A 27256-nucleotide genomic window follows, 5' to 3' on the forward strand; every position below is an offset into this window, starting at 1 on the left:
GTGAATGAACAAATGAAGAAATGCATGCAAAAATGAATAGGCTGTTGGTTGTCAAAGCTTCTCTCTCACAAGAGAATTGTATTATTTACAAACGTAGGGTGCACAGGACTGGGGGTTGAGTTCTGCAGTTGGCAGAGATGTACATTTGTGATTAGAACCATTCTGAGAGCTGGATCCACTAGAGCATGGCTCTGCTGGGACACCCAGTGTCCCATCTCTGCGTGGATAGCTCCGTGCGTGTGCGGGCATTCCCCAGGCTCTCCCCCTTGCTGCACTTGACAGCTCGTCCAGTTTGACAGGCAGACTCAAGCAGTGAGTCATTCATCCTTGGGCCTGAAGTGAGCGTCACAGTGAGACCAAGCTGGGAATGGCAGCTGTTGGAAGAATTAGAGAATCAAGAAAATCTCTGAAATTAAAATGGCTTCCTATAGAGCTTAGAACAATTAGACACAAACCTGTCAGTTTTCTGTAATAGAATGTTCTGTGGTGATAGCAACACAATTTAAAGCATTTATTTTTAGCCACGTTATTTACCTGATTTATGTCTCGATTGCCAATCAAGCCTTGATTGCCTTCTGTTCATTAGCTTTTGATTTAATTAATAAGACTTGTTAAAGAGGAATCTTCCATGTTTTCCTGTAAACAGCTCTAATTTATTGATTCAATTTGAATTTTGTAATTATTCTGAAGAACTTAAGTCAGTGTTTGAAGCCTGTGTTTTTAATCTTTAATAAAATAGCTTAAACCGACAGGTAATTATTAGGTACAATGTTTAGTTTATTTTTCATACAGCCTTCATCTTTTTAAAAACTGGTAATTTGTTAAAGTAGTAACTTGGAATTTCAGCCCATACTAAAGTTTAAAGAAATATATGCACCAAAAATCTTTAGAAAATTAGAAAATTCGTAATTTTTTTCCAAAAGTACTTTTTCCAAAAGTGGAGCCAGTGACTTAACAATGTTACTAGATTTTAGAACTGAGTGATTCAGTAGTTGGTGAGAGTCTAGACATGTAGAGAAAAACTAATTAAGAAAAGAGCAAGTCATAGTGACTCTGAGGTTAAAGAGCAATTTGATAACCAATATGATTCTTAGTGGGAAACCAATCAAGCAGTTGGAGAAGAGGAAGATACAGTGATCTGGGCTCGTCTTATTAAAGGATAGTGAGAGTTTTGAAACATGTCTGTTGGGTGCAAAAACGTTAATTAACAAAGCATTCTATAAATTCTAAAACTTTAAAAAAATGAAAAATTTCCATATCTGCATGCATCAAAAACAAAGACACTGCATCTTAAATTTGAAAAAAGAAAACATGAGAGATGTGAAAACTTTATAAAAATGTGAGATTTCGGAAAATTTTTAAAGCAATAATTTTTTCTGTTTGGATAAGTCTGACCTGTAACATTGCATAAGTTTATGGTGTACAGCCTGTTGCTTTGATACATTTATCTATTGCAATATGATTGCTGATGTAGTGATATTTATCACATTATACATTATATAATTACAGTACAATATTATTGTCTATATTCATTATACTGGGCAATAGATTTCTATGGCTTGTTTGTTACTTATTACAAGTTTGCGCTCTTAAAAACCATCACTCTTATCTATCACCCATCCCCCAATCCTCTATTAACCACCATTTTACTCTCTCTTTTATTATGGGTTTAACTTTTTTAGATTTCACATATAAGTGATATTCTACAGTACTTGTGTTTTTCTGTCTGACTTATCTCACTTAGAATAACATGTTCAAGGTCCATCCATGTTTTTGCAAATGGAGGATATCTTTCTTTCTCATGCCCGAATAATATTCTATTGTGTATATGTACCACTTCTTTTTTTTTTTTTTTAAATATGGAACGCTTCACGAATTTGCGTGTCATCCTTGCGCAGGGGCCATGCTAATCTTCTCTGTATCGTTCCAATTTTAGTATATGTGCTGCCGAAGCGAGCACTGTACCACTTCTTTTTTATCCATTCATTTGTTGATGTGCATTTGGGTTGTTTCTATCTCATGGCTATTGTGAATGATGCTATGATAAACATGAAAGTGCATGTATCTTGTCAAAATCTTTTCATTTCCTTTGGGTACATATCCAGAAGTGGAAATTACTGGATCCTATGGTGTATCTATTTTTAATATTTTGAGGAACCTCCATATTGTTTTCCATAGTGGTTGGACAATATACATTCCCTCTATAATGTATAAAAGTTCCTTTTTCGCCACATTCTCTCTGGCACCCATTGTCTCTGGTCTTCTTGATGACAGGCATTCTAACATGTGAGGTGACATCTTATGTCGTTTTGATTCTTATTTCCCTGATGATTAGTGATGTTGAGCAATGATTTTTACACTTTATTCTTGAGTTAATTTGCAGGTGTAAGGAAGGAAATGTCAGTATATTAACATTATTAGTATCTATTCAATAAAATATTTTAAGAGTCTATTCTTTTCCACGAAGTTTTAGGCACTGGGCACATGACAGTGAACAAAACAGAGAAAGTTCCTTCTCTCCTGGAGCTAATAATCTGGTACAAATCTCAATATCATGTGGTGTAACACAAAATTTCACTGTCTCTATTGTGATGATCATAACTCTAATAAATTAATACTTGGAGGTTTAGGAGAATTATGCTTCAGAATCAGAATCCCATTAACCTGGATCTTGTTCTTTTTTTTTAAATCCTCACCCAAGGATATGCTTATTGATTTTAGAGAGAGGAACAGGGAGGAAGAGGAGGGAGAGGAGGGTGAGGGAGAGGAAGAGAGAGACAGACAGACATCGATATTGATTGACTGCCTTCTGTATGTGCCTGATTGGGGATGGAACCCACAACCTCGGTATGTGCCCTGACCAGGAATCAAACACAAAAACTTTCAGTATACAGAACCATGCTCCAACCAACTGAGCCACAGCAGTCAGGGCTGCATCTTGTTCTTTTATACAGTTATCTTTGAAAATATATTCAAAAATTTTTTTCACTACAGAAATAATGCACATTAGTCTATGAGATTAAAGGTGCTCCGTTTTTAGCTGTATTTAAAATGAATTTTGGCTCAGTTAAAGGTTTAATCTCTTTTCAGTGAATTACAAGACAATCATAGCTTCATGGTCTGAGAGTGTGGTTAATTATATAACCTTCAAAAATATGAATTCCCTGTATCCCAGAATTCAGTTCATGATACATATAAGTTAACAATCTCAAGGGCTATGAGGAAGCTTTGTGGGAAGAAGGTTGTGTGTGTGTTTTATGGGTGAGGGGAAAATATCAGCAAATGAGGGGAAAATTCCAAGCAGTTCCTGGAATCAGTTACTGCCTCCTTGGGGAACTAGTGATGAGCTCAACTGGGCTGAGAAAAACTGTACAGCTGTCAGCACTGACTGCATCCCACCCCGAGGCCCCGCCAAAGGTCTCCCTTAGTCCTAAAGGACAAAGTGAAGAAAGAGCACAAGGTACAGTCTCCAGTTGAACCGCATGTGCGTATTAATGTTCTGCCTGCACCTGGGTACCTGGAGCACAATTAGGGTGAGAACACTTAAGTAATGTACTCAGAGAGGAGATGTGCAGGGCAGAAAAGCAGCAGGTCTGACCTTCCAGCTGAAACACAAGGAGAAATAAACACCATGTAGATGGCACATCATGAGACCTTATAAGATCTCCTTATTTGATTACTGTAACCCATAATGTATTCCCACAGTGAGTTTCATGAAGAATGCCAATAGAATAGTTTGGCTGTGATAAATGCCTTGGCCTTTTGAGTTTCATGTCTGTGGCAGCTTTTTGAGCAAAAACATATCTAATGGATTCAGTTCTTTAAAAAGAGACATTCAAATTCTTTATTTCAGACTCAATTCTCCTTCTCTAGTTCCATAACCTTGAAAAATTTTTAGTTGCAATTTAAATTGCAGTGAAAAACCATTTTTCATCTATCAGATTGGCAAATTTAAGGGTTGATAACATAGGCTAGGAGGAGGGGGAGGGAAACAGAAGCTCTCATCATTTGCTGTAGGAAATGCAAATTGGTATAGACTCCATGCAGGATAATTTTCCAGCATCATAAGAATTAGAATTTAGAAAGGCACATGCATTTTGATCTTGCAATTTTATTTTTAGGAATTTACCTTATAGACCGATTTTTACATAGATGAAATTACATGTCCAGGAATATTTATTGCATCATTGTTTTAGTAGCAAAAAGTTGGGAATGTGCCAAATGCCCATCAATAGGGATTGAATTAAGTATATATCAGTCATGCAAAGGAACACCCTGTGGTCTTTAAAAAGCAAGATACAGTTTTCCATAAATTTGTTAACTGATAAAACTATACCGTATGCATACTACCATTTGTACATGTATATGTATTCTATGTATATGTGTGTGATTTAACGTATGTGTGTATATGTGTGTGTGTGTATGTGTGTGTGTGTGTGTGTGTGTGTGTATATATATATATATATATATATATATATATATATATATATATATTTACTGTTATGAGTACCTGAAACAGAGTTTATATTTTTTAAAATCCTCACCAGAGGATTTTTTTACTGATTTTAGAGTGAGAGAAACATTGATGTATGAAAGAAGCATCAATCAGTTGCCTCTCATATGTGGCCCCACCAGGGATTGAACCTGCAACCTAGGTATGTGCCCTGACCAGAAATCCAACCAGCAACCTTTTGGTGCATGGGGTGACACTCTAACCAATTGAACCACACTGGCCAGGGCCAACGTTTATCCTTGTATTGTTATTTACTATTACATTATTTTCCATATGAGCAACTGTAAGCCTACTTTTGCCACCCGTGTGTGTGTGTGTGTGTGTGTGTGTGTGTGTGTGTGTGTGTGTGTGTGTAATGGTAAGTGGTAACCTCAGAGAATGGGAGCTGGGTGGCCGTGAGGGAGGGTGTGGCAGAGAGATTTCCTTTTCATCAAATACTTCCTTGTATCTTACACAATTTTTAGTGTGTGCATGTTTTACCTATTTTAATTAACAAAATATGCTGCTAGGCCCAGTAAAGGTAGAAAGTAGAACATTTAACTAGAACACTAATATAGGTATACATGTCTTTGCTAACAGAATTGACTGGATAAAAGTTATCTGCCTAGTGCATTCTTACTTTTAATTAGAGCTGCTGTACATTTAGAATACACCTGGAAGAACCATTTGCTTTGGATTGGTCTTGTGTATCCTTGTAATAGTAAAATATTCATAATTTTTATTTTGATGATATACTGTATTATAAAACACAATCAGACCAAATATAACTTTAGGATTCTCTAGTAAGAAAAAAATTGTGGAAGGGAGAAATGGTTGATGTTGATATGGAAGGAGAAAAGGAGGGAGGGGGGAAGAAGGGAGGGAGATAGAGAGGAAGGAAGGAAAAGGAAGGGAAGGAAGGGAAGACGGAAGAGGGAATTTGTCCTTGGGAATTGAGTGACCTCAGTTTAGGACTGAAGATGAAGACATTTCAGCAAAAGAAACAAAGGAGCTACTGGAGAAACAAAGAAAGCTATTTTGACTACTTGATTTTTATTTAGTCTGAGAGTAAATGGTGATTTTATTAAGCATTAGTTTCTGGAAGGAAGGAACATGGAGTGAATCAGAAAACTTCAGTTAAATTTTGGACTATGCAAGTGCGAATATTTAAAATGGAGTACTTAAAGTGTGAATATTTATGATGATGATACAGAATTCCCAGCCTTACTGGAATTAATCATGTTGTGGCGGCATAATTGAGTCACTGACATTTTCAGTGCAGAAATATAAATTATAAGGAAGAAAATTAGAACCGTAACAGGAGCAGATTTTCATGGATTTGCTTCTCATTTTTTTTCTTTCGTTTTTTTTTTTTTTTCCCAGGGTAAATGGGAAGTTGGTAGCCCTGAAGGTGATCAGGCTGCAAGAAGAAGAAGGTACACCTTTTACAGCTATCAGGGAAGGTAGGCATTTTCTCTTGTTATCTTTGCTTTTGTGTTTGCATGGTATCTGTAGCTGTTTAAGTATTATGCACCTCTGAATATGCTGAGTTTTATATGGTTATATCTCTTACTGGAATGTGTAAACTGAAATTTAAAGGTAGTACCTCTTGCAATCGTATCAAGTCATGTTAAGTAAAACGAGACCATCCTGCTGCATACTCAGGTGTGGGAGTCAAACCAACCGCTGTGTATTGAAGATGAGATGATCACTAACTGACTGAGGAATTTTATATGTCTGACTGGGTTTGCAGAGCTCCTACGGTACATATTAACCTAGCATTGCTCTATAGTCATGACTTTTAAGGAAAGTCTTCAAAAATGAGGGATCACCCTGGCCGGGTGGCTCCATTGGTTGGAGCATCTCCCATGTACAAAAAGGTTGTGGGTTCAATTCTCGATCAGGTTGTGGGTTTGATCCCCAGTCAGGGCTGTGTACAGAAGGCAACCGATCGATGTTTCTGTATCTCCTCTCTCTCCCCCCTCTTCCTCTCTCTGTCTCTTTCCCTCTCCCCCTCTCTCTCCCTGTCTCTCTCTCTGTCTCTCCCTCTCTCCTTCTCCCTCCCCCTCTCTCTAAACATATCCTCCAGTGAGGACTAAAATAAAGTTTTTAAAAAGGGTGGATCATACTATCTTATTACTAATTTGTATTTTTTCTTAATTTCTTTGTTCTATCCCTTACTACATTTTCTATTGCTTTTTCTTACTGACTTATAGATACCCTTTATATATGAACATCATTTATGTTGTATTTTCTTCTATTCTGGCACTTTCCTAAAAATTCCTTTTACAGTGTAGTTACTTGTTACATATAAGTTTAAATTTTTATTTAATACCGTTGCTCTTTTGCTTTATTACTTCCTGCATAGTATTTCTACACCAAAATTATAAAATATCTTTTATTAGGGGGAACTTTTAAGTTCAGTTTCAGTATTAATAGCTTTACCTTGACAACATTTTTGAAAGTACAAATCATCTTTACATAAAATTTCAGCTTATTTTTGTACTGAAGGAAACACAGCTACTTTTCAGCTGATCTACAATGAGGTATAAATATCATTTCATTTATGTATAGATATATATTTGAAGTCCTTTGTTAAATATTTGAAATTATGTGTGCACACAGACCCTATTATCTATGGATTTCATTTCATTGTAGTAGTTGTTATATAAAGAGGGTCTTGGGTCTGATGAGATTGAAAACCACTGGCTGACATGGAGCAGTGAGTTCCAATTGAGCTCTGGAGAGGCAAGGTTAAGAGTGCTATTGAATTTGCTTATGGTAGACCCTGAAAGTTAGGTAGTAGGACAGTAACAAAGATGCTGGGCTAAGAGAGAAGCAGGAGGAAAATGAAACTGGGAGGCAGCCTGCTCCCTGGAGTTAACCAACCTAACCTTGCTGTTGCTGCCTGTTAAGAGACATTACCGGATCCAATTGTGATAGTCAGGCCCATCAATGGGAAGTTCAAGGAAGAAGCAGGTAGGGTCCATGGGAGCTGTGGATGAGCTGTTTATACTGCCTGGATATGAGGCAAGGCCCTTGGGCACATGGTAAGTCTTGAGATAAACTTAGAAACTGTCCCTAGGATTCAGTTCTGTTGTAGAATGCAGGGCTGGCTCTGTAGCTGCGACCTTGTTTCGTGGGTTGGAGAGCCTCTGAAGACTTTTGAGCTGAATGCATGAGAAAGATAAATCTGACATTAGTATATGATATAGTTTAGGTCAGAAGGAACCGGGAGGCTGATAAATCAGTCATTCAAAGTAGTGCAGATTTGAAATTATGAGGACCCAGGTTTACTGAAAAGCAGTGACAAAAAATGATGGGTAGAGAAAGAATTGTCAGAGCTAGGTGAGTTATTGGTTATAGATGATTTGGGAGGAAAATATCAATGGTTTTGAGTTTGAGTAAAAAATACGATGCCAGAGGGAGAAATAGTTTGTGACTGCCTGGAGAACTGCTTTTAACACTTTCCAGTGGTTCTCAACCTTTCCAATGCCGCGACCCTTTAATACAGTTCCTCATGTTGTGGTGACCCCCAACCATAAAATTATTTTTGTTGCTACTTCATAACTGTAATTTTGCTACTGTTATGAATCGTAATGTAAATATCTGTGTTTTCTGATGGTCTTAGGCGACCCTGCTAGTGGTTCTCAACCTGTGGGGCGCTGCTGTAGAGCCTAAGCCTGGTGCATGAATTTGTGCATGGGTGGGGTCCAGCCAGCCTGGCCTGGGGGAGGGGACATGGGCGGTTGGCTGGCCTACCTGCTGGTCGAACTCCTGGTCGAGGGGACAATTTGCATATTAGCCTTTTATTGTATGGGACAGTGGTCGGCAAACTCATTAGTTAACAGAGCCAAATATCAACAGTACAACGATTGAAATTTCTTTTGAGAGCCTAATTTTTTAAACTTCTAACGCCACTTCTTCAAAATAGACTCGCCCAGGCCGTGGTATTTTGTGGAAGATCCACACTCAAGGGGCCAAAGAGCCACCTGTGGCTTGCGAGCCGCAGTTTGCCGACCACGGGTATAGGATATACACTGAGTGGCCAGATTATTATGTGTTCAGAGATCATAATAATCTGGCCACCCAGTGTATAATGACAGTGTCTTGTTGGTGATGTGGGAGTGTAGCTCACAAAAGTTCAGCCTAAATAGTATCTATTTATCATGGTTCTTAATAAATTGAACAGGTATATTTTTGTGGGAGAGAACTTTGAATGAAATCAGGGAGTTAACTTGCAGGGCAGTGTAGTGAGGTAGAAAGCCATGGATATTGGAAAGCTGGGTGTTGATCCTGATTTTGTTTTTCATCACCATATGATATAAGGCAAGTCACCTGTGTTAGTTTGCTAGGACTGTAACAAAGTACCATGGATGGAGTGGCTAAAACAACAGAATTTTATCATCTCACGCATCTGGAGTCTACAAGTTCAAGGTCAGGATGTTAGGGCCCTCTTTCTAGGGGCCAGGAGGGAAGGATCTGTTTCAAGCCTCTCTCTTTGGCTTATAGTAGTAGATGGTTGTCTTCTCCTGTGTTCTCACATCATCTCCCCTCTCTACCTGCCTGTGTCCAAATTTCCTTTTCTTATAAGGTCACTAATCAAAATGGATTAGGGACCACTCTAAGGCCCTCTCTTTAACTTAAGTACCTCTAAAAAATTTGTCTTCAAGTAAAGTCACGTTCTGAGGTGCTGGGATTAGCACAACATATGAACGTTAGGGGACACAATTCAGTTCATAATGCCACCTAATGGTTTTGGACCCCAGTAACCCTATTTATAGAACAGGAGTTGGTTTGTGTCATCTTTTAGAAACTGTCTACCTCTGCATTGTGGATTTCTTTCCCAAGGAGTCTTTAAACTCAGAGTTTGACAGCTCTGGAGGTCAGAGAATGAAACAGGAATTTCTGAAGCCTGGAAGAACTGATCACAAAATGACATTGCATTTTCTTCTGAATAAAACATTTTGAGGTTTTCCTAATAAAAACTGACTTCTGAATGATTTTTAGGATATAAGTGACTCTGTACTAAGGAGAAGAATTAAATGCTGGGTCAGTTTTGTTTGTTTCTCTTTTGCCTTCTCACTCCTGCCTTTCATAGTCTTAGTTTTTCTGCTATTTATGTGTGGAAACAAAAGCTATCACCAATGCCCATAATCCTTTGCTATTACTACTTCTAGAAATCTGCACATTAACTCCTCTGTGTAGCTAGTGGTAGAGCTTGAAATATTTAGGACGAAGGTGGGAGATGCTTGCGATGTGTTCATTTTTACACTGATGAGGGAGTAGCATGGCCTCTGCAATTTCCATGCAACACTTGAATTTTACTTTGCCTCTTTTCTACTGTTTTGGTCAATTTCCTTATTCACAAAATGTCAACAGCAGGAAGATTTCAAAGTAGGAAAGCACTGTGCACAGTAGCATAGTTTTTAAGTGGCTGCTTGCCACTTATAAGCTTACTTGGGTATTTAGATTTTAACACATAATCTTCACCTAAAGTGTAAATACTTGTAAGCAAACTTAATCTTCCCTAGGTTTATGTCCAAAAGAGGACTTTGAATTTTATCTCATAGAGCTAGAGTGCTTAATGGTTTCATTCAGGTGCAGGTGCATTGAAACTCATTCTATATTTGATGGCAGCTTAGAGAATTAAAGAGCAGTGCTGAGGACCAGCTTTTCTCTTTTGATTTAAAGTCTTTATTTGATATGGTCACGGTTTTTAATGGTACTCATAAAGAATCACGAGATAGGCTTGAAAGGGAGTAGATGGAATTTCTTAGGATATGCCAGTTTTAAAACAACTTAAAAATTTGTATTTTTTAAAAAAAGTTTTATTGATTTTTTTTTTTTTTTTTTTTTTAGAGAGGAAAGGAGAGGGAGAGAGAGATAGAAACATCAATCAGAAACATCTGTTGGCTGCCTCCTGCACGCCCCCTACTGGAGATCCCGCCTGCAACCTGGGCATGTGCCCTGACTGGGAATCGAACCAGTGACCTCTTGGTGCATGGGGTGATGCTCAATCCACTGAGCCACACTGGCTGGTTAAAAATGTGTATGTTCTTATTCTGTGATATTATATTCTAGATGTCCAAACATGTTTTTGGGCTAAGATTTCCTCAGACAAGGAATGTATGTGGGGGAACCAGTTTGCTCCTTATGTGGATTCTTGAATGTCTAATGGTTTTCTTAGGTAAGACTTATACTTGGTGAGAAATCTAGATATTCTAATAGAGAACAATTTAAAATTATGGTAGTAACAATATCAATCAACAATTTTTAGTGTGTGCTTACACACTGTACATACACAGCCAGGGCCTACTCTCACTTAATTCTCACTAAAGGCTTAAGGTGTGCAGTTTCATCATTTCTAGTTTAAGGTGAAGAAAGTAGGCCACAGAGAGGCTAAGTCATTCAGCCAAGGTCACAGCTAGTATGTAGCAGAGTTAAAAGTTGAATCTGGCCAGTCACACTCCAGAGCCCACACTTAAACATTAAGCTGTGATAGGGAGGGTTTTAAGACGAAACTGAGTTTATACTGCATATTTGCTTCATACAGAGGGTTACATTATTGCCATTAAATTAAGGTAAGCCAAAAAGATAGATTGGTGGTGCGGGGGCGGGGGGGGGGGGGGTGTGCGGGGGGAGTGAATGTAGGGGAAAAGCTGGTTTATGAAAGTGCAGGCATATTATTCAATAAATATCGTGGGGCAAGCCAGGGTCAAAAAGAATAAAGGAAACAGGCTCATCAGTGTAGCTAAGACACAGTCTAGGCATGGAGAAGAAAAAGAACCCCGCAGTGGTAAACTGAAGAGTATGGGACTCATTATTTGAATACATTCTTTTAAATGCCTGTTCCAATAGTCCGGTATGTTTTACCCAGCTTTCCTCTCTCTCCCTCTTTCCATCCTTTTCCAGAATCTGAGTGTTTGTTGGTCTATTCCTCAGTTGATTTCACGTGCCCCCCCCCCCCCCCCCACTATTTATTCTATTAGAATTTTGGTGAAATATTTTAGATTTCTAATAAAAACTAAAGTACCCAGGAAGGCAGAGGTAGATAGAAATTCAAGAGGAGATTAAGAAAGACAACATCTTTTTATGTGGAAACAATTAAACTGCTAGTAAAATGAATAATTGATCCTTTAATTTTCTTAATTGTGTAATTATAATTTAATTATGTAATTAAATATTTTAATAGCACAATACGTTTGGTATATAAATTATCTATGTTATTGATAGTATTTTTATAAAGTTGGTAATGGTAGGAAATAGAAAGTAAGGCTGATTTTAATTGAGCCTTAAAAATGTTGGTTGACTGCTATTTGATTTTTGTCATCACATCTATCTTACATCATAGCCTCTTTATTTTTGTTGCTTTTTTAAACCACACAATTATTTTTCCCGTAGCTGTCTGATATGGTTGCTTATGAAGCTTGAATGTTAGGTTTGATATCTGAGTTGTAATTCAATTGGTAATTAACCAGTCTGAGTTTCACATTTTGCATTTCATGTTTGGGGTATTCTCTTACCTTCCCAGGGCTGTCGTACAAATTACCACAAACTTGGTGGCTTAAAAGAACAGAAATTTATTCTCTCACAGATCTGGAGGCTGGAAGTCCCAAATCAAAGTATCGGCAGGACATGCTCCCTCTGAAGGAACCTAGGGGAGAATCCTTTCTGTTCTCTTCCTGACCTCTGGTGGCTCCCAGCAATCCTTTATGTTCCTTGGCTTATTTTTGCATCATTACAATCTCTCTCTCTGTCATCACATGGCCTTCTTCCTTGTGTTTTTTTCTGTTCTTATAGGAACCATAGTTGCTGGACTTATGGCTTACCTTATTACTGTACATCTTCAACTTAGCTAATTACATCTGCAGAGACACTATTTGCAAGTAAGGTTACATTCTGAGCTTCTGAGTGGACATGGGTTTTGAGGAGACATCAATTCCACCCACTACCGGTGTGTTTATTCCTCTGTTTCACAGAGAGATTTGTAGGTAATAGTGGACACTGGGAAATGCACTGTATTTTGGAAAGCTCGGGAGAAAAGTGGACTGAATAATGGCTTTGATCAAATGCTTCAGTGCTTTCTTTTTACTAAGGGTACATATATTAGACAAATGGATGCATTAACTTTCTTCAGGCTGATTTGTTCTTGGTTCTTTCTACATAGGCTCTTGTTTAGAATTTTTGTTTTTTAAAAAAGTATTACTTCCCTGGATGATTGAAGGCCTCATGAGCTATAGCTTGTGTGGAGAAAGATTATGTCAGGCAGGGTAGTGAGGATGACCGAGGCATTGGTAGTGAGGTTGGAAGGAGAGAGAACTGGTAAAACAGAGATCCCCAAAGCTACGAAGTAGATATGAAATGACAACAGTCTACTTTCACAGTTCTGTGTCCTGATTGTTAGGACTTCAAGCACATTTGTTCCAAGACAAAATATAACTTTTGATTGGGATCCTATGCTGTTCTCAAGAGTCTGTTTTAAAAATCCAGTTATGCAGTCAAACAATTACATAGCTCTTAAGATCAAATAGAACCTAAATATTTGTTGTAATATCTTTTCCTTGACAAGATGATTTTTGAATTTTTAATGTCTGGACACCTTCCTGGTGAGAGAGGAAATCTGCCAGAGAAGTCAGCTCTTTCATTCCCTCCTTTTCCCCTGACCTGGACTCTCTCTTTCAGGCTCCGGGAAGCCAAATTGAGAAGGTGGGCACAGATGGGAAGGCAGGGGGGTCCTGGAGCATAAGCTCCTTCCACAACAGAACAGACTACAGTGCTGGGGAAGGAGCCGAGGGCAGCCATCTGTTCCTCTGTTTGCCTTTTATCAATGGCAGTATTGTGGGTTGTTCATCATCTTGTAATAAAGTCTGTTGAACTTTCTGTACCTCAGTTTCCCCATTTGTAAAAGAAGAATATAAATACTAATATACCTCATAGGATTGTTAGGATATGGCAGTCATTAAATATAAAGATGAGGCCATAAACTAGACACAATCATGGAATCATGAAGGTTTCTTGGAAATAAAAATGTCATTAAGAAGAATTAAAAATTCAGGAGATTTGGATGGCATCACAAGGAAAACTCCCAAAAGAAGATTATTGTCTCTTACCTTTTTGAGGATAAGTGATTCAGTTCCTTTTCCTTTTCTTCTGTATTCTTTTTGTTTCATTTTTTTCTGCTTGTCTGTTTTGTTCTCTTTCTTATTGAAAGCAACCTTCAGCTGCCTGAGATCTTGATTGACAGCTCACTTAAGAGTGAGACACTAATATGATGATTGGAAACTCTTGGTTCTTGGGTAGGGAATGTTCTTGTTTGGTAGGCTTCATTTTAGGGTGATGGGGATGAGTTAGCCAGTTTTTTTTTCTCTTCAAAGCCCCTCACAAGTCAGTATGTGGGGATCTTTTCTTGGGAAGAGTCTTAAATTTCTACAAAAGGAATTATTTAATCTCCTGTATAGAGGATTTAAATTTGCTGCCCACATCATGGTAAGAGATGCAGGTAGTGGGGGATTCTCACCATTCAACATGCAGAGTTTTATTGAATCTTCTTATTTTCAGTTCAGGCCATGTGACTAGTATACAGGGACTAAGAGCTATTGAGGTACTTAAGGCAAAAAATGATGAAGGTCTATAAAAGGTCTTGGCAGTAGGGAGAGGTGGATGAATGTGTCTGAGAGGGACTTGGCGGGACACCTGGTAGAGCTTGGTGTTTTCCTGGGCATGGAGCTTGATAGAGATGGAGGTATGCAGAATGACTTCCAGGATTCTGGCTGGATTAATTCGTTAGATAGTGGAGCCAATACTAGGAAAAGGACTACAGGGTGGAGGTAGGTATAAGAAAGTAAAGATAGTGAGTGCAGTGTTAACATGTTAAGTTTGAAGTCTGATATTCATGTGGCAGTTGTTTATATGGTGGTGCAATTTGTATAATAAGTCAGTTGTGCCTATGCTGGGGACCTTAGTTGGCACTTTCAAGTTCATGATCTCATTTAATCTTTCAACATCATGAGGAAGGTTGATGCTATTATCTTCACTTTAGTAATTAAGAAGCTGGGATTTAAAGAAATTTTTGTCCAAAGTCATACAAATAATGATGTGCAGATATGGAGTCAGCTTGGGTGTTCTGTCCTGTGCCGAGATCAGTGACTCACACATGATAGCCACTCAACACATGTTGATATGTGAGTCAGTGAATAAGCGAGTCAATAAACTCCAAGTCATTTCTTTTTATCCTATTACATTGCATATAGTAGGAACATATATGAGCAAAGTTGTGCATAGATTATTTTTAATGCTGCTAAGAAGCAGAAAGTGAAGTTGGGAAAGCATCATACAACAAGTCAAAAATTTTGACTCTTGATAGAAACTGTGCTACTAAGTATGTGATTATGAGTGAGTCACTTAACATATTTTTCTTCAGTTTCCTTATCTATGAAATGAAGGGATTAGACTATCTGATCTTAGCACTTCATGGTTAAAATAATAGTACCAGCATGAATTTTTACCGAGATAAAGATCTATAATTGTATCATTGGTATTCTTCATACACAAATGCTCTAATGCGATGTGCATTTACTGTGTTTAAAATATTTCTTTTAAATCCTCTAATAACCCTTTATGTCTGTCACTGCAAAAATAAACATGAATCGCTTCTGAGCGTTTGACAATTGACAGACAAAAATTTTGTAAATGGAAGGTAAAAAATCTATGAGTCTAGACTTTGATTCTAAGTAAGTTTATGAAATTGACAAAATTGTTATTCTTTGTAAGTCTGAGTAATTTGATGGGTGTCTGGCAATTGATATCAACAAAAAATTTGCAAGCTGTCAGATATGTGACTTCAAAAACTATGAAAATCATCTTTTCTTTTTATGTCTAATTTTTAAAAGTTAGAGTTTTAAAGATAAAGTAACTTTTTTCTTGTCTGCTTTAAATTTGTAAAAAAATTATATTACACTTTGTTCTCTTACATTTGGTAATATAAATGTTTTTTTGGAAATATATAAATTGAACCATGATACATTTATATTCAAAACATTTTAAGAAGGATTATGTAACTGGCTCTAATCTGAAGGCATTTATAACTGGCTAAAAATCTTCATGGTCTCTTTTGATATCTTCTGTGCTAAGCTTTTGAAAATGTTCTCATTTAATTCTGACAGTAATCCTATGGTAAATACAAGTATCAACATCTCGAAATTACAGATGAGAAATTGAGGCCTGGAGATAAATTGTGTTGTTTCAAACAATTTGCTAGTAAACAGCTAAGTTAGGATTTTAACTGGGGTCTTTTAACTGAGGTGTTTGTTCCAAATATGACACCTTTTCCCTTCAAAATTTCTTGACTAATTTAGAAAAGTGATGGGAATTCATAATCTACGTATAAATTGCTTGCCTTGATATAAATTATCATAGCTACTATAAGTCGCTTTATAAAAATGCAATCTATTGGCATACATTTATCATTTCAGGAGGGAAAGAGCGGGAGTAGGGGCAGCTTCCATGCACTGAACTGTGGGCATGGAGTGAACCACAACCCAGCTACATGCCCTTGACCAGGAATCCAATCTGTGAGCCTTTTGGTACACATGCCAATGGTGGCATGCCAATGGTCTAACCCTGCGGTCGGCAAACTGCGGCTCGCGAGCCACATGCGGCTCTTTGGCCCCTTGAGTGTGGCTCTTCCACAAAATACCACAGCCTGGGCAAGTCTATTTTGAAGAAGTGGCGTTAGAAGAAGTTTAAGTTTAAAAAATTTGGCTCTCAAAAGGAATTTCAATATCAATACTGTTGATATTTGGCTCTGTTGACTAATGAGTTTGCCGACCACTGGTCTAACCACTGATCACACAGGCCAGGGCTCTGTGGGAACATTTTAAAGATCATTAATCCCATTCTTGAGGGTAACACCCTCATGACCTAATGGCTTCTCCAAGGCCCCACCTACTAATACCATCACCTTTGGGAGTTAGAATTACAACATGTGAATTTGGGCGGGTGGAGGGTAGGGACTTGCACAAACATTCAGACCCTAGCAGATAGATAGGATTCATACAAGGGAAATGACTAGGGAAGGGCTTGCCTGTTACGGAAGCTGGCTAAGGTAGGAACTATCACTTCCTCCCCCACCCCCCAACCCCATCACCAATTTGACTGGCAGAGAGGAAATTAAAGATCTTGATGGTGGATGTATTGGCTGCTCCTTAACGTTTTCTGATGAAAACTCTAGATCAGTGGTTCCCAACCTTTTTTTTTTTTGGCCATGCCCTACCTAAGCATCTCTAAAATCCTGATGCCTCCCCTGTGACATATAAATCTTATTATTCAAAAAGTGAACTCTTACTCACCTGGAGGAAGCCTAAAAGGCCATTAACTTGGTCCAAACAAGATTCCAAAGAACATGGCACCCATTAAAGAGAAAAATAAAAGAAGGAAAGGACAGTTGAAGTACTGAGGAAGAAATCACTAAGAAATTGTTAAAAAAAATAATAATATGAAGTGATATGATAAAATAGCAAATGAAGTTTCAAAACATGTTATAGAGAACTGAAATGCATAAATATGTCACAATATATACTTATATACTGTATATGAGGCCCCTAGAACCATAAGAAATGCAAAAAATTCACTGTTAATAACTCATTCTCGAATTGCTCCCCTTAAAAATCAAATTCTCCCCCTGTGGGGCATGTGCCCCACATTGGGAACCACTGCTCTAGATGTTCTTGTGTTCACTGTTCTTTTTTTTAAATTACTCTCACATTTGTTCCTGCCACAGGAGTTTCATTGTTGATGCTGGATTGTTAATGTGGCAGGGCATCTGGGATAACTGATGAGGAAAAAACCAAGAAACCACAGATCTATGAGAGAACATCCTGAAGGAAAGAGGAGACAGAACAAGATGCTGAAAAGGAAGAATGTGTCTGGTCAAGGGGGATTAGTGAGGAGTTGAGAATGATTTGAGTGTCTTAAGCAAGGGTTGAGTTTGAGGTTGATAGAACCATTTACAGAAACAAGGAAGCCAGGAGTAGCAGTAGTTTTAGGGTCCGTGTTTGAATAGATGTGACAGCTTTGCGGCGATAGCCATATATCCCAGTAGAAGTCACTGGATCAGGATTTTTAGCTGAAAGAAACTTTAGTGATTGTGTCATCTGGTTCCTTCATCTTACAGAGAAAAGACTGAGACCTAGAGAGTTGAGTAGGCCATTTGAACTACCCAGATCAGGAGAGCTCAGGCCTGGAGTGAAAGTTGTGGGAGTCATTACTATAGCGAAGATGGTTAGAGATCTGGCGTGAATCACATCTTTAGAATGCAGCTCTCACCACAGAACGTATCTCATCTTGTTGGATGTGCCAAAAAGATACGTCATTTAGGTTTCTCTGTATTTCTCATTTTCCTCTGACATTTTGGAATGTGGTGGAACTCTTCAAAAGACCATCAAGTAATTCCCATTTCAATTTTGTAAAAAGCAAATTAATACCATATGTGCAGAAAATGCACCGTATAGTTTATCATGGGAAAAGTTTAGAAGTAGAAAGTTAAAGGAAAGTAGTGTAGGACACATATTTTTTGGACATGTGCCATCTCAGTCATGTCCCTGAGTAGTTTACTCCTAAGAATTGAACTGATAATAGCACTTGAAAGAAAGAAAGAAAGAAAGAAAGAAAGGAAGGAAGGAAGGAAGGAAGAAAGAAGCCCTAACAATTTGAACAGGGGCCAAGAAAAAGAATTAAAGGAAATAATAAGCAAGAACTTGGCAGTGGTTCTGTCATCTGTGAGCTGACACTCCTGCCTTCTGTCCTGAAGTTTAGGGCTCATGTGGGTGGGAACCAGTAGGGGCAGTTTTAATGATGACAACTTGGTTTCACAGAAGTACTTATGATTATCACATTTTCTTGATGAAGACCAGGATTCATTTTTTCTGTAGGGGCATCATTTTTTTTTTTTTTTTGCCAGATTTGAGGCAGTTTCCATGGTTCTGTTTGTTTATTTAAGATGATCTGCATAACATTTTTTAAGAGTTCTAAATGCATTATAGACATTTCACAAATAGCTGTCTGACGTTGCTTTCTAAATGCCTTTAATTGTAAGCCTTGTGGGGAGAGATACATTTCTATACTCTCAGGGACTTCCAGGGTTGGTTTGGACCTTCTCCTATTATGTTCATACATTTGGAATGTTGCAGATGGTTGATGGGGGTAAAGGGAACCAGTAACTCCCTCACCTACCCATACCATCCAGCAGATGGTAAACCCACAGGATTGGCCACCAGATAGCTTCAGACCTAGGTCCAGCTGACTCTACAGCACAGCCCTTACCCCTAGGACATGCTGCCTCCCAGAGGCAGGGTCAGAGAGGGTAAGACTCACCCCTAAGTGATTTGCTACTTGATTGGCCCAGAGCTGTGGACCCTTACTCCACTCCTGCTCCAGATTTCCTCTCAGTCCTAACACATGCAGTCTTCTCTAGCAGAATCACGAGTGTATTAGAAAACAATCTAAACTTGCCTGGCAGGGATTTCTCCATAACTAGTGAAATTTTTGGAACAGAGATTAACCAGATACTAGACACCCTGCTATTTCATAAGGTGATTAATATAGCAGAACTTGCTGATACCACACACGGTGGAATAATTACTACAAAAACCCAGTATTTTTGAAGTGTTGCTCTATCGGGGGAACAAAATCAAACTGAAAATGGGAAAATATGGAAGTACAGATGCTTATTACATAATTTTGTTTTCAAATGAAGGCTTGAAAATTTTCAAAATTGGGGAACTCTGGTAGCTCAGCTACAGCTTGAAAAAGTATACTTAGACACATATATTTCCAGAGACCTTTAGCTCAGTAGTATGTTGTTGCAGAGGATTGTTGCACATATTGCCATTAAGTGGATCCTATTATAATTTCAGATTTACTAAACAATTAAAAATAAAGTAATAAAATTATTCTAAGCAAGCCAATGATAGTAAATTTGGTTTGTTAGGAGTATTTTTCCTCAACTCTGAATTTTATGCGTGAGACGGAAAATTACCTGCAATGTTTAAGAGGTAAGTCCTGTTTTATGGCTTCAGTAAAACCTTCATCAGTCTAAAAGGTTTTGAGTAAAACCAAATCTTAAAACCCACCAAGAGCAAATAGTCAATATTTCTTGTATGTATATCATTTGTTACCTACACTTTTTATATGCTGCTTTTTATTACCTATATTATGGTACTTGGAGCAAAAATATGACCAAAGAAATATGTGGGTATATTATTTCATTGATTTGATGAAGCTGTGTATTGCTTTTGGGCTACATAAAGCATCTAAGCAAATCCTTAAGTATGGTGATGTATTGCTTTGGCATGTGCATGGAGTGGTTAGTGAAAGCTTTATGTGTCGTTGGAGGGCAGTGCATGGCCTTTATACTTCAGAGATGAAGTATAATGCAAAAGCAAATTTGAGATGATAGTCAAGAGCTCAGATTTTCAAGCCTATAGACTTTTCTTACGTTTATTTTTCTTTGTTTACAAGGAAGAAACAGAAGTGATTTGTTATGTATATGTGACCTAGAGGATATATAGCAAGCTTTCTTTAAGGCCGACATTTCCAGGATCCAGTCCTTTCTGCATGCATGCACATGAATAGATACATCAATGTACCCCTGCAAATTAAAATCTTATTTTAGATAACTCATGCTTAATAAGTGTGATTTATGTTTTTCATTTCCCTGGTGGGTGTGATTTTTTTTAAAAAATTTCATAGAAATAAACATGTAGGAAACTGTCATCTTCTTAATTGCTGTGGGTCCCCTGAGTTCATGGAATCACTCTAAGCTATTTGTGGCCTTCAGAGAAGAAAGAGAAGACATTTCTTTAAGGTTTTAAATAGCGATTTATAATATTAATGTAGACAGCCAGTCTTTTGAGAGATTTGAGCTTTTTGAGGAATAGTAACCTTCCCTCAATAGGCAGAGGAGGATTTCTAATGCCTAACATTTGCCCTTTCTCTTAAGGGGCAATGAAATTCCTACCTTGGAGATAATTTTGGTAAAAGAATAATTTGATTAGAAATCAATTAAGAAAGCCAACACAGTAATTCACACATAGGAATCAATTAATCTTGCATAGAATTTTTCAAGTAAAAACTAGAATGTTTTCCCTTAAAGATAACTAGTGACTTCAACTTAGCAAAAACCAATCAATCACCTTTTCAAATTCTTGGTCATCCTTGACTTTTTTTGTAATTTGACACTGTGTTGCTGCCACTGAAGAAATGTATGATATATTGCAATATTTAACTGGCCTGAATTGTATTTTCATTAGTTAAATCTGGCATCTTGAAGGGCCCTCTCTTCTGCTTCCTCCTCTTTCTATTTTCTTGGCTCATCCTGCAATCCCATGGACTTGGCTCTCTTCACTTCCTCACCCAAGTTCATCTACCCTGATATATTAGCTGTCACCTCTCTGTGCTGTTTTCCCAATCCACATCTCTAGCCTTGACTATTTTAGCCCCCAAATTCTAACACCTTAATATAAAACTTATTGAATGTATTGCTACTATCTGCAACTCAACATGACCAAACTAAATTCTGTTTGAATTCTCTGGACCAATGATCCCATTGCAGTGAAGGCCAACATTAAGAAATCAGTTTGTTTTTTTTTGTGCTGGGGTTATGTTATGTTAGACTCTGATGTCTCCTCATGAGTAATTTGTCAACATTGTCGAGTTTTCATCAGAATGGCTACCACTTTTGTCGCTTTGCTCTTCCTCTTTATTGCTGTTTTCCTGTCCAGGTATACCAGTAAAGTAGTAAAAGTGCATGAAATGATGTCCTTTCTGAGTCCCTCTAATTCACTGTCCCTCCTTTCAAAGTCCTCATTAAGCACAATTTTAGGTTGGGTTCTCTGGAAACAGACTTGGAGGTAGGGTTGCAGGCAGGTTTATTGGGGAGGGGGCGTGCTTCAGGAGATAAACCTTCAGGGAAGTGAGGAAGACAGGATTGGGCAGAAAAAGATGTGGACCTGCAATGAAATTGTACCTGAAGCCCCAGCTAATCCTGCAGAGCATTCGAGAGCTGGAACGGGCTTTCATAGTTGCAAATCAAGGCAAAGGGTCAGACCCTTATGCCCCCTTAGTTTCTCTTGAGGCCACATTTCAAAGACCCTCTACTCTCCTGCAAGGCTACCCTTTGCTCTGTAACTACCATGTCAGTGCTTTCTGCCTCCTCAAATGGCTCTGAGCAAATCAACCCCCTGAGAGGAGGCGTGAACTTGGGGGAGGCTGTCCCTACCACCAAGGGCTCTTTTCAAAACAGGACATAGCTGTGGAGCAGCAGCCAAGGATGGGTATGTTGGCACTGAAGAGGGCAGCTCCACTACAGTCACATTCAACATTTCGGTTTCTTGTGTAGGAACCTGTCTGTCTGCTTTGCCAAGTGATTACCCTGGTAAGTCTAGTACCCATATATCAGCTTGCACAGTTATTACAATATTATTGCCTATGAAGGCTGCGATGGTTACTGCTGTGGTGACATAGGCGTGGAACAGAGAGGACATACATTGCCAGATTTTGAATGCCCTGGACCAATGATCCCATTACGTTAAACGTTATTATTTTTGTTGTTGTTGTTTTTTTCGTTAAACGTTATTTTGAATGCACAGTATTTCAGTACAGATATCACATAGTAAGTGCTTCCAGCATTTTTGGGAAATAAAAAGAAATAGAAGGAAGCAATTCTTCCTCTTTAAACAAATAATACAGAATTATGTGAAAGAACTAAACAACCATTTTATGGCCATCTATTAGCAAGTAGTACAAAATCTTTCCTAAATACAAAGGAGATTCAAAGTAACTGGAGTTCTTGTGAGATGGGGTTTGTCAGGAAAGGCTTATGTTAACTGTGGTAGGCATGCCTAGAACTGAGTTTTGGAAAATGAATCACAATGACAACAGACAACGTTGATTCTTTATGGACTCTTGAGTTGAGCACTTGAGTTCCTGCTCTGTATGTATCATCTCATCTAATCCACAGAACTATCCTGTGAGGTGTAGTTCCTGGGATTCTTTATTTTATAGGTGAGGAAAACCAAAGCGTTAGTGAAGGAGTGTGGCTGCATCATCCTAAGAGTGAACGCGGTGTTTGTAGGGGACATCATTAAAATTGTTTTGGAATCAATTGCTCTTAGAAGAGCCGTGATTCAATTGGGTAATCAATAATTCTACCCTTGTCCTCATAAATCCCAACAAAATGGTAACTCATAAAAGGTAGACTGGTGTAGCGGAAAGAATGTGAATGTGGAGAAGAACGGGTTTCAAGCCCTTGCCACTTGTTAGTTGCCATGTGTCCATGGAGAAGTTATTCAACAAAGCTGAGTGCCTGTATCTTTAAAAAGGGTCGAGAAATAATGTACTTTGCTATTTTGCTCTATATGGCTACTATAACCATCTCCTGGGTTTATGAGGTTGTCAAGTGCTTTAAAATAAGTTATTTTTTTAATAGTATAAGTAATAGACATGGTGGTGATGATAATATAATGATAGTAACATGGTGTTGATGGTATAATCACAGCAATAATAATAATTTAAAATAGACAGTAATGCTTTGCATCAGATGGCCACAAAGATTGAACTGCCCTTTGCTGGCAATATTTCAGATATTTACTGATTAAGTTGTTTTGGTAGATTTGCAGTTTATGCCCTTCTTGGCTCAAATAAGCAATTAAATTCTCCTCAGGAAATCATGAAAGGTTACCTGTAGTTGAACAGCCTACATTGCGGGAATTTTGGCTTCAATTCAAGATTCTTGGCCAAATGAGCATCTGAATCACTTGAGGCCTATTCATATAGAGTAGGGTTATGGACAGAACTGAAGTTTATATACTTAGCTAAAGTGACTTGAGTTTCATGGTATTGCTGGGAGATGGAGACTGTGCTTCTATACTCTGTCCTCTGATTCACAGACTGAAATGCAGCCATCTGCAGGTCTGATTGTGTTTACTATGTAAGTGAGCATCTGACTTGGGCCGGAGCTTACTAATTTAATGGAGGGTGCCTCTAACTCAGCGATAGAGATTTATGAAGGGCCCCTAGGGCACTCCAGGAACATTTTTGTATAAATGAGAGATAATGGAAATATTTTAGTCATTTGCAAATCATCTCTTTAAGTAAAATGCTTTACAAAAGCCACTAAAACCACAGTATAATTATATCTAAAAATTAAATTCAAGTACTCTTAGAGGGACTAATTCAGAGCTAGGAAACATTCGTTTCAGAGATTCAGTAGTCATTGCTTTGTCCTTTCTTGCTGTGGTATAAGTAGTGAAGATGTGTGTACAAACTGGTATCTTGGAAATGATTATTTTAATTTCACTTACTTTAAATTTAATTTTATATTAGCTATTATAGGCAAGTGGTATTTTAATGAATTGTACCAACAGGATTTTGCATTTAACTCTAACTGGGACTCGGACTTCTCAGGCACTGAGTGATTCTAGAGGGACTGCTTCCAGCATAGAGCCCACGCTGGCATTTGGCTGGGTACTGCTGAGGAGTGAGTGACAGAACCTTCCCAAATGGAAGTGCTGAGTAAAGTGTCATTAGGAGATGAAACCGATGATCATAAAATTACTCAAGAATTAGCCCTGTTACTCAAACGCATTCCATTTTAGCCATTTTCCCTTATCCCACATCTTAAAACTAGGTTGATGCTTCTGAGAGGCTAGAAGAAAGCAAGGCTTCGTGACTTGTCAAAGAGTGAGCGTCTTCCTCCGTGGGGTTCTCTGTTTCTGTTTTCTCAACAAAACAAAACAAAAAACCCTGTGCCTGTGTGTGCATGCCTGCATTTTGGCAAAACTATTCAGAAGAAGGCTTGGATGCTTTCTTGCTGTTGTGTAGGTAGTGGAGACATAATTGTTTTTTTTAATCAGGTGGTGGTTTTTTTATAACTTAAAAAAGAAGATTGCTTGGTATGCAAATTACAGCAAATGTAGTTCTTATTAACAGAATTTTTCAGACTGTATAGACTTTAATGTTAGGGACTTGGGAAAATGTGTGAATTGTTGTTAATAAATTCTTGACAATAGGACTTATCTGCTTGATAAAATTCTTGCATCAGAAATTTATCACTGCTTAAAAATTTCATTACTCATGTTTTAGAAAGGATCCTTTGAGAGTAGATTAACATGAAAATGACCATTCAGAATATAGTAGTTATGCTTTTGTTAGTCAAAACTCCTAGCAGTTTTATTCTTTAAGTTCAAATCTTGATTGGTCATCTGGATAGAAATTTCAAGAAATTGCTTTTGCAATTATAGCTATCTTAGAAGAATTCTTAGAGAAACTGAGCAAGGATGCCGATTAATTCCAGCTGTTGGGGTGAATTGTATGTAAAATTGCAAGCTCTTAAATGCTATAATTTCACAACCCAAAAGCTTTCCAGGCTATTTGTCCCCTCGTTTGACTGAAATCTTGAATGAAGCATTGATTTCTCTATTTCCTTTTTCACAAACTCAGTACCTTTGGCCACTGTTGGCTATCTATGTGGAGGTGCCAGTTCTGGTAGGAAGGCAAGATTGGGAAAGGTGAAAAAAAAGGCTTAATTTCTAAGTTTTAAATTTATTATCATTAAAATTATTTTTCTCTAAACTTGAATATTCAGTTGCATATGCGTGGTTTTTAAAAAATTAATATACTTCGGTTTTTTTATAATAGTTTTAGTCTGTAGAAAAATCGAGCAGAAAATATAGAGTTCCATGTGCCCTTTTTCCCTTGGCACAGTATTTTTTATAATTGATGAACAAATACTGATACATTATTATTAATGACAGCCCATATCTCACATTAGGATTAGGATTCACTCTGTGTTGTGCAGTTTTGACAAATGTATCATGACATGTACCCACCATTATTGTCTCATACAGAATAGTTTTGCTGCCTTAAAAATTTCTATACTCCCCATGGTCATCCTGTGCCCCCCTTTCACTCCTGGTCCCGACTCCTGACAGCAGTGGATCTGTATTGTCTGTATGGTTTTGCCTTTTCCAGATTGTTACATAATTGGAACTATAGAGTATGTAGCCTTTTTCAGACTGGCTTTTTTCACTTGCTAATATGCATTTAAGGTTTCTCCTTGTCTTTTCAGGACTTGGTAGCTCATTTCCTTTTAGCACCGAATAATATTCCATTGTATGAATGTAACACTGTTTAGTGATCCACTCACTGACTGAAGAACATCTTGGTTGCTTCCAGCTTTTGGCAACTATGAATAAAGCTGCTATACACATTCTTGTGCAGGATTTTGTGCAGACATGGTTTTCAGCCCCTTTGGGTACTTGGCTAGAGAATGAGTGCACACTGAGTATATAGATGAGGATCAAGATAAACCATTCCTGCCTGGCTGGCTTGGCTCAGTGGTTGAGTGTCGACCTGTGAACCAGCAGGTCATGGTTCGATTCCAGGTCAGGGTGTACATGCCCGGGTTGTGGGTTGCATTTCCTATGTGGGGTGTGCAGGAGGCAGCCAATCAATGATTCTCACTAATGTTTCTCTCTTTCTCTCCCTGTCCTCTCCTCTCTGAAATCAATAAAAATATATTAAAAACCATTCCTGCAGGGATGGGAGGTGGGAAGTTGGGAGAGGGGAAGGTTGTATGGGTCCAGCAAACGTTTGCAAACACCAGATTGTCTCCTGCCAGTGGGTTAGTGGGGTGGGAGTAAGGGTAGAGAAGCTGGAAGGATGTTTTCCCCTGCATGGTTGCAGTTCAAAATGATTGAGAGGAATACCAATAAATAGTCTTAATCAGTCGCAATCAGAGCCCTAGTTAATTAAATTCCCATAAACACTTTTAAACTGCATTTATAAATGTAATATATTTGCTTCTTTCTAGCATTCAAATGCCTTGATCTAACTACCAGCACTTCTCCAAGTACTTAAACTATTCTTGTAAATCTAATAAAACAAAATTTATAAATATAGTTTCTTTTCAGAATTCTAGTGATGGTGAGAACCTAGTAAAACTCTCTTATACATTTCCATTTAAAAGTGTCAATTTTAAAATAAATGAAATCAGAACTTACAAGCATAGTGTCAATGTATCAAACTGTCTTAAACATGATAAACACTATATCCAAGTAAATATTGAACTATATCCAAATGATTGCACATTGATTTCTAAACTTATCCTCAGAGGTTTTAATGCTGTGGGTTTGATTCGACCCTTACGTCTCTATTTGACCCTTATGTTCCCAGAGTTCTTGTCATCCAGAGTGATTTAGTTACCATCCCAGGAAGAGCAGGTTTGTTTATAAAGGGGGTCACATATATGGTGATGGCAGACGATTTGACTTTGGGTGGTGGGCACACAATGCAACATACAGGTGATGTATCATAGAAATGTACACTTGAAACCTATATAATTTTATTAACCAATGTCACCCCAATACATTTAATAAAAAAAGATGCTTGTATCTAGTTAGGAAATGAAAAAAAAACATGAACAACACAATTAGACAATGTGATTAAGTTGATGTTTTGTTTATTTGGTTGATGGGAAAGGAAGGGAGTCTAGTTGAGACAGCATAGAGTTGGGTGTCCTTGATTTATTCTTGTGTTAGAGAGTTTGGGTAGAAAAGTATCAGATAACCTGATTGGTATGGAAAGATTTATTTATTTGCTTATCTATCTATTTATTTATATTTTATTACCTTTATTGGAGCATGTCTTTTGGATTATAGACTCTTGAAATCTGATGTCAGCAACCAACCCTCCCCTATCAATACA

General features: G+C 37.9%; 1 protein-coding gene across 4 annotated transcripts in view; it reads left to right on the plus strand.

Moving 5' to 3' along the window:
- CDK14 (cyclin dependent kinase 14) overlaps positions 1-27256 on the plus strand; it is a 553499-nt gene that overhangs the window by 177247 nt on the left and 348996 nt on the right. For all 4 annotated transcript variants that reach the window (XM_080663151.1, XM_080663154.1, XM_080663152.1 and 1 more), the window contains one exon: positions 5876-5955. In XM_080663151.1, the coding sequence (XP_080519277.1) occupies positions 5876-5955 (80 nt within the window). The remainder of the gene's footprint in view (positions 1-5875; positions 5956-27256) is intronic.

Source organism: Plecotus auritus, assembly GCF_963455305.1.
Source record: "Plecotus auritus genome assembly, chromosome: 4".
NCBI lineage: Eukaryota > Metazoa > Chordata > Mammalia > Chiroptera > Vespertilionidae > Plecotus > Plecotus auritus.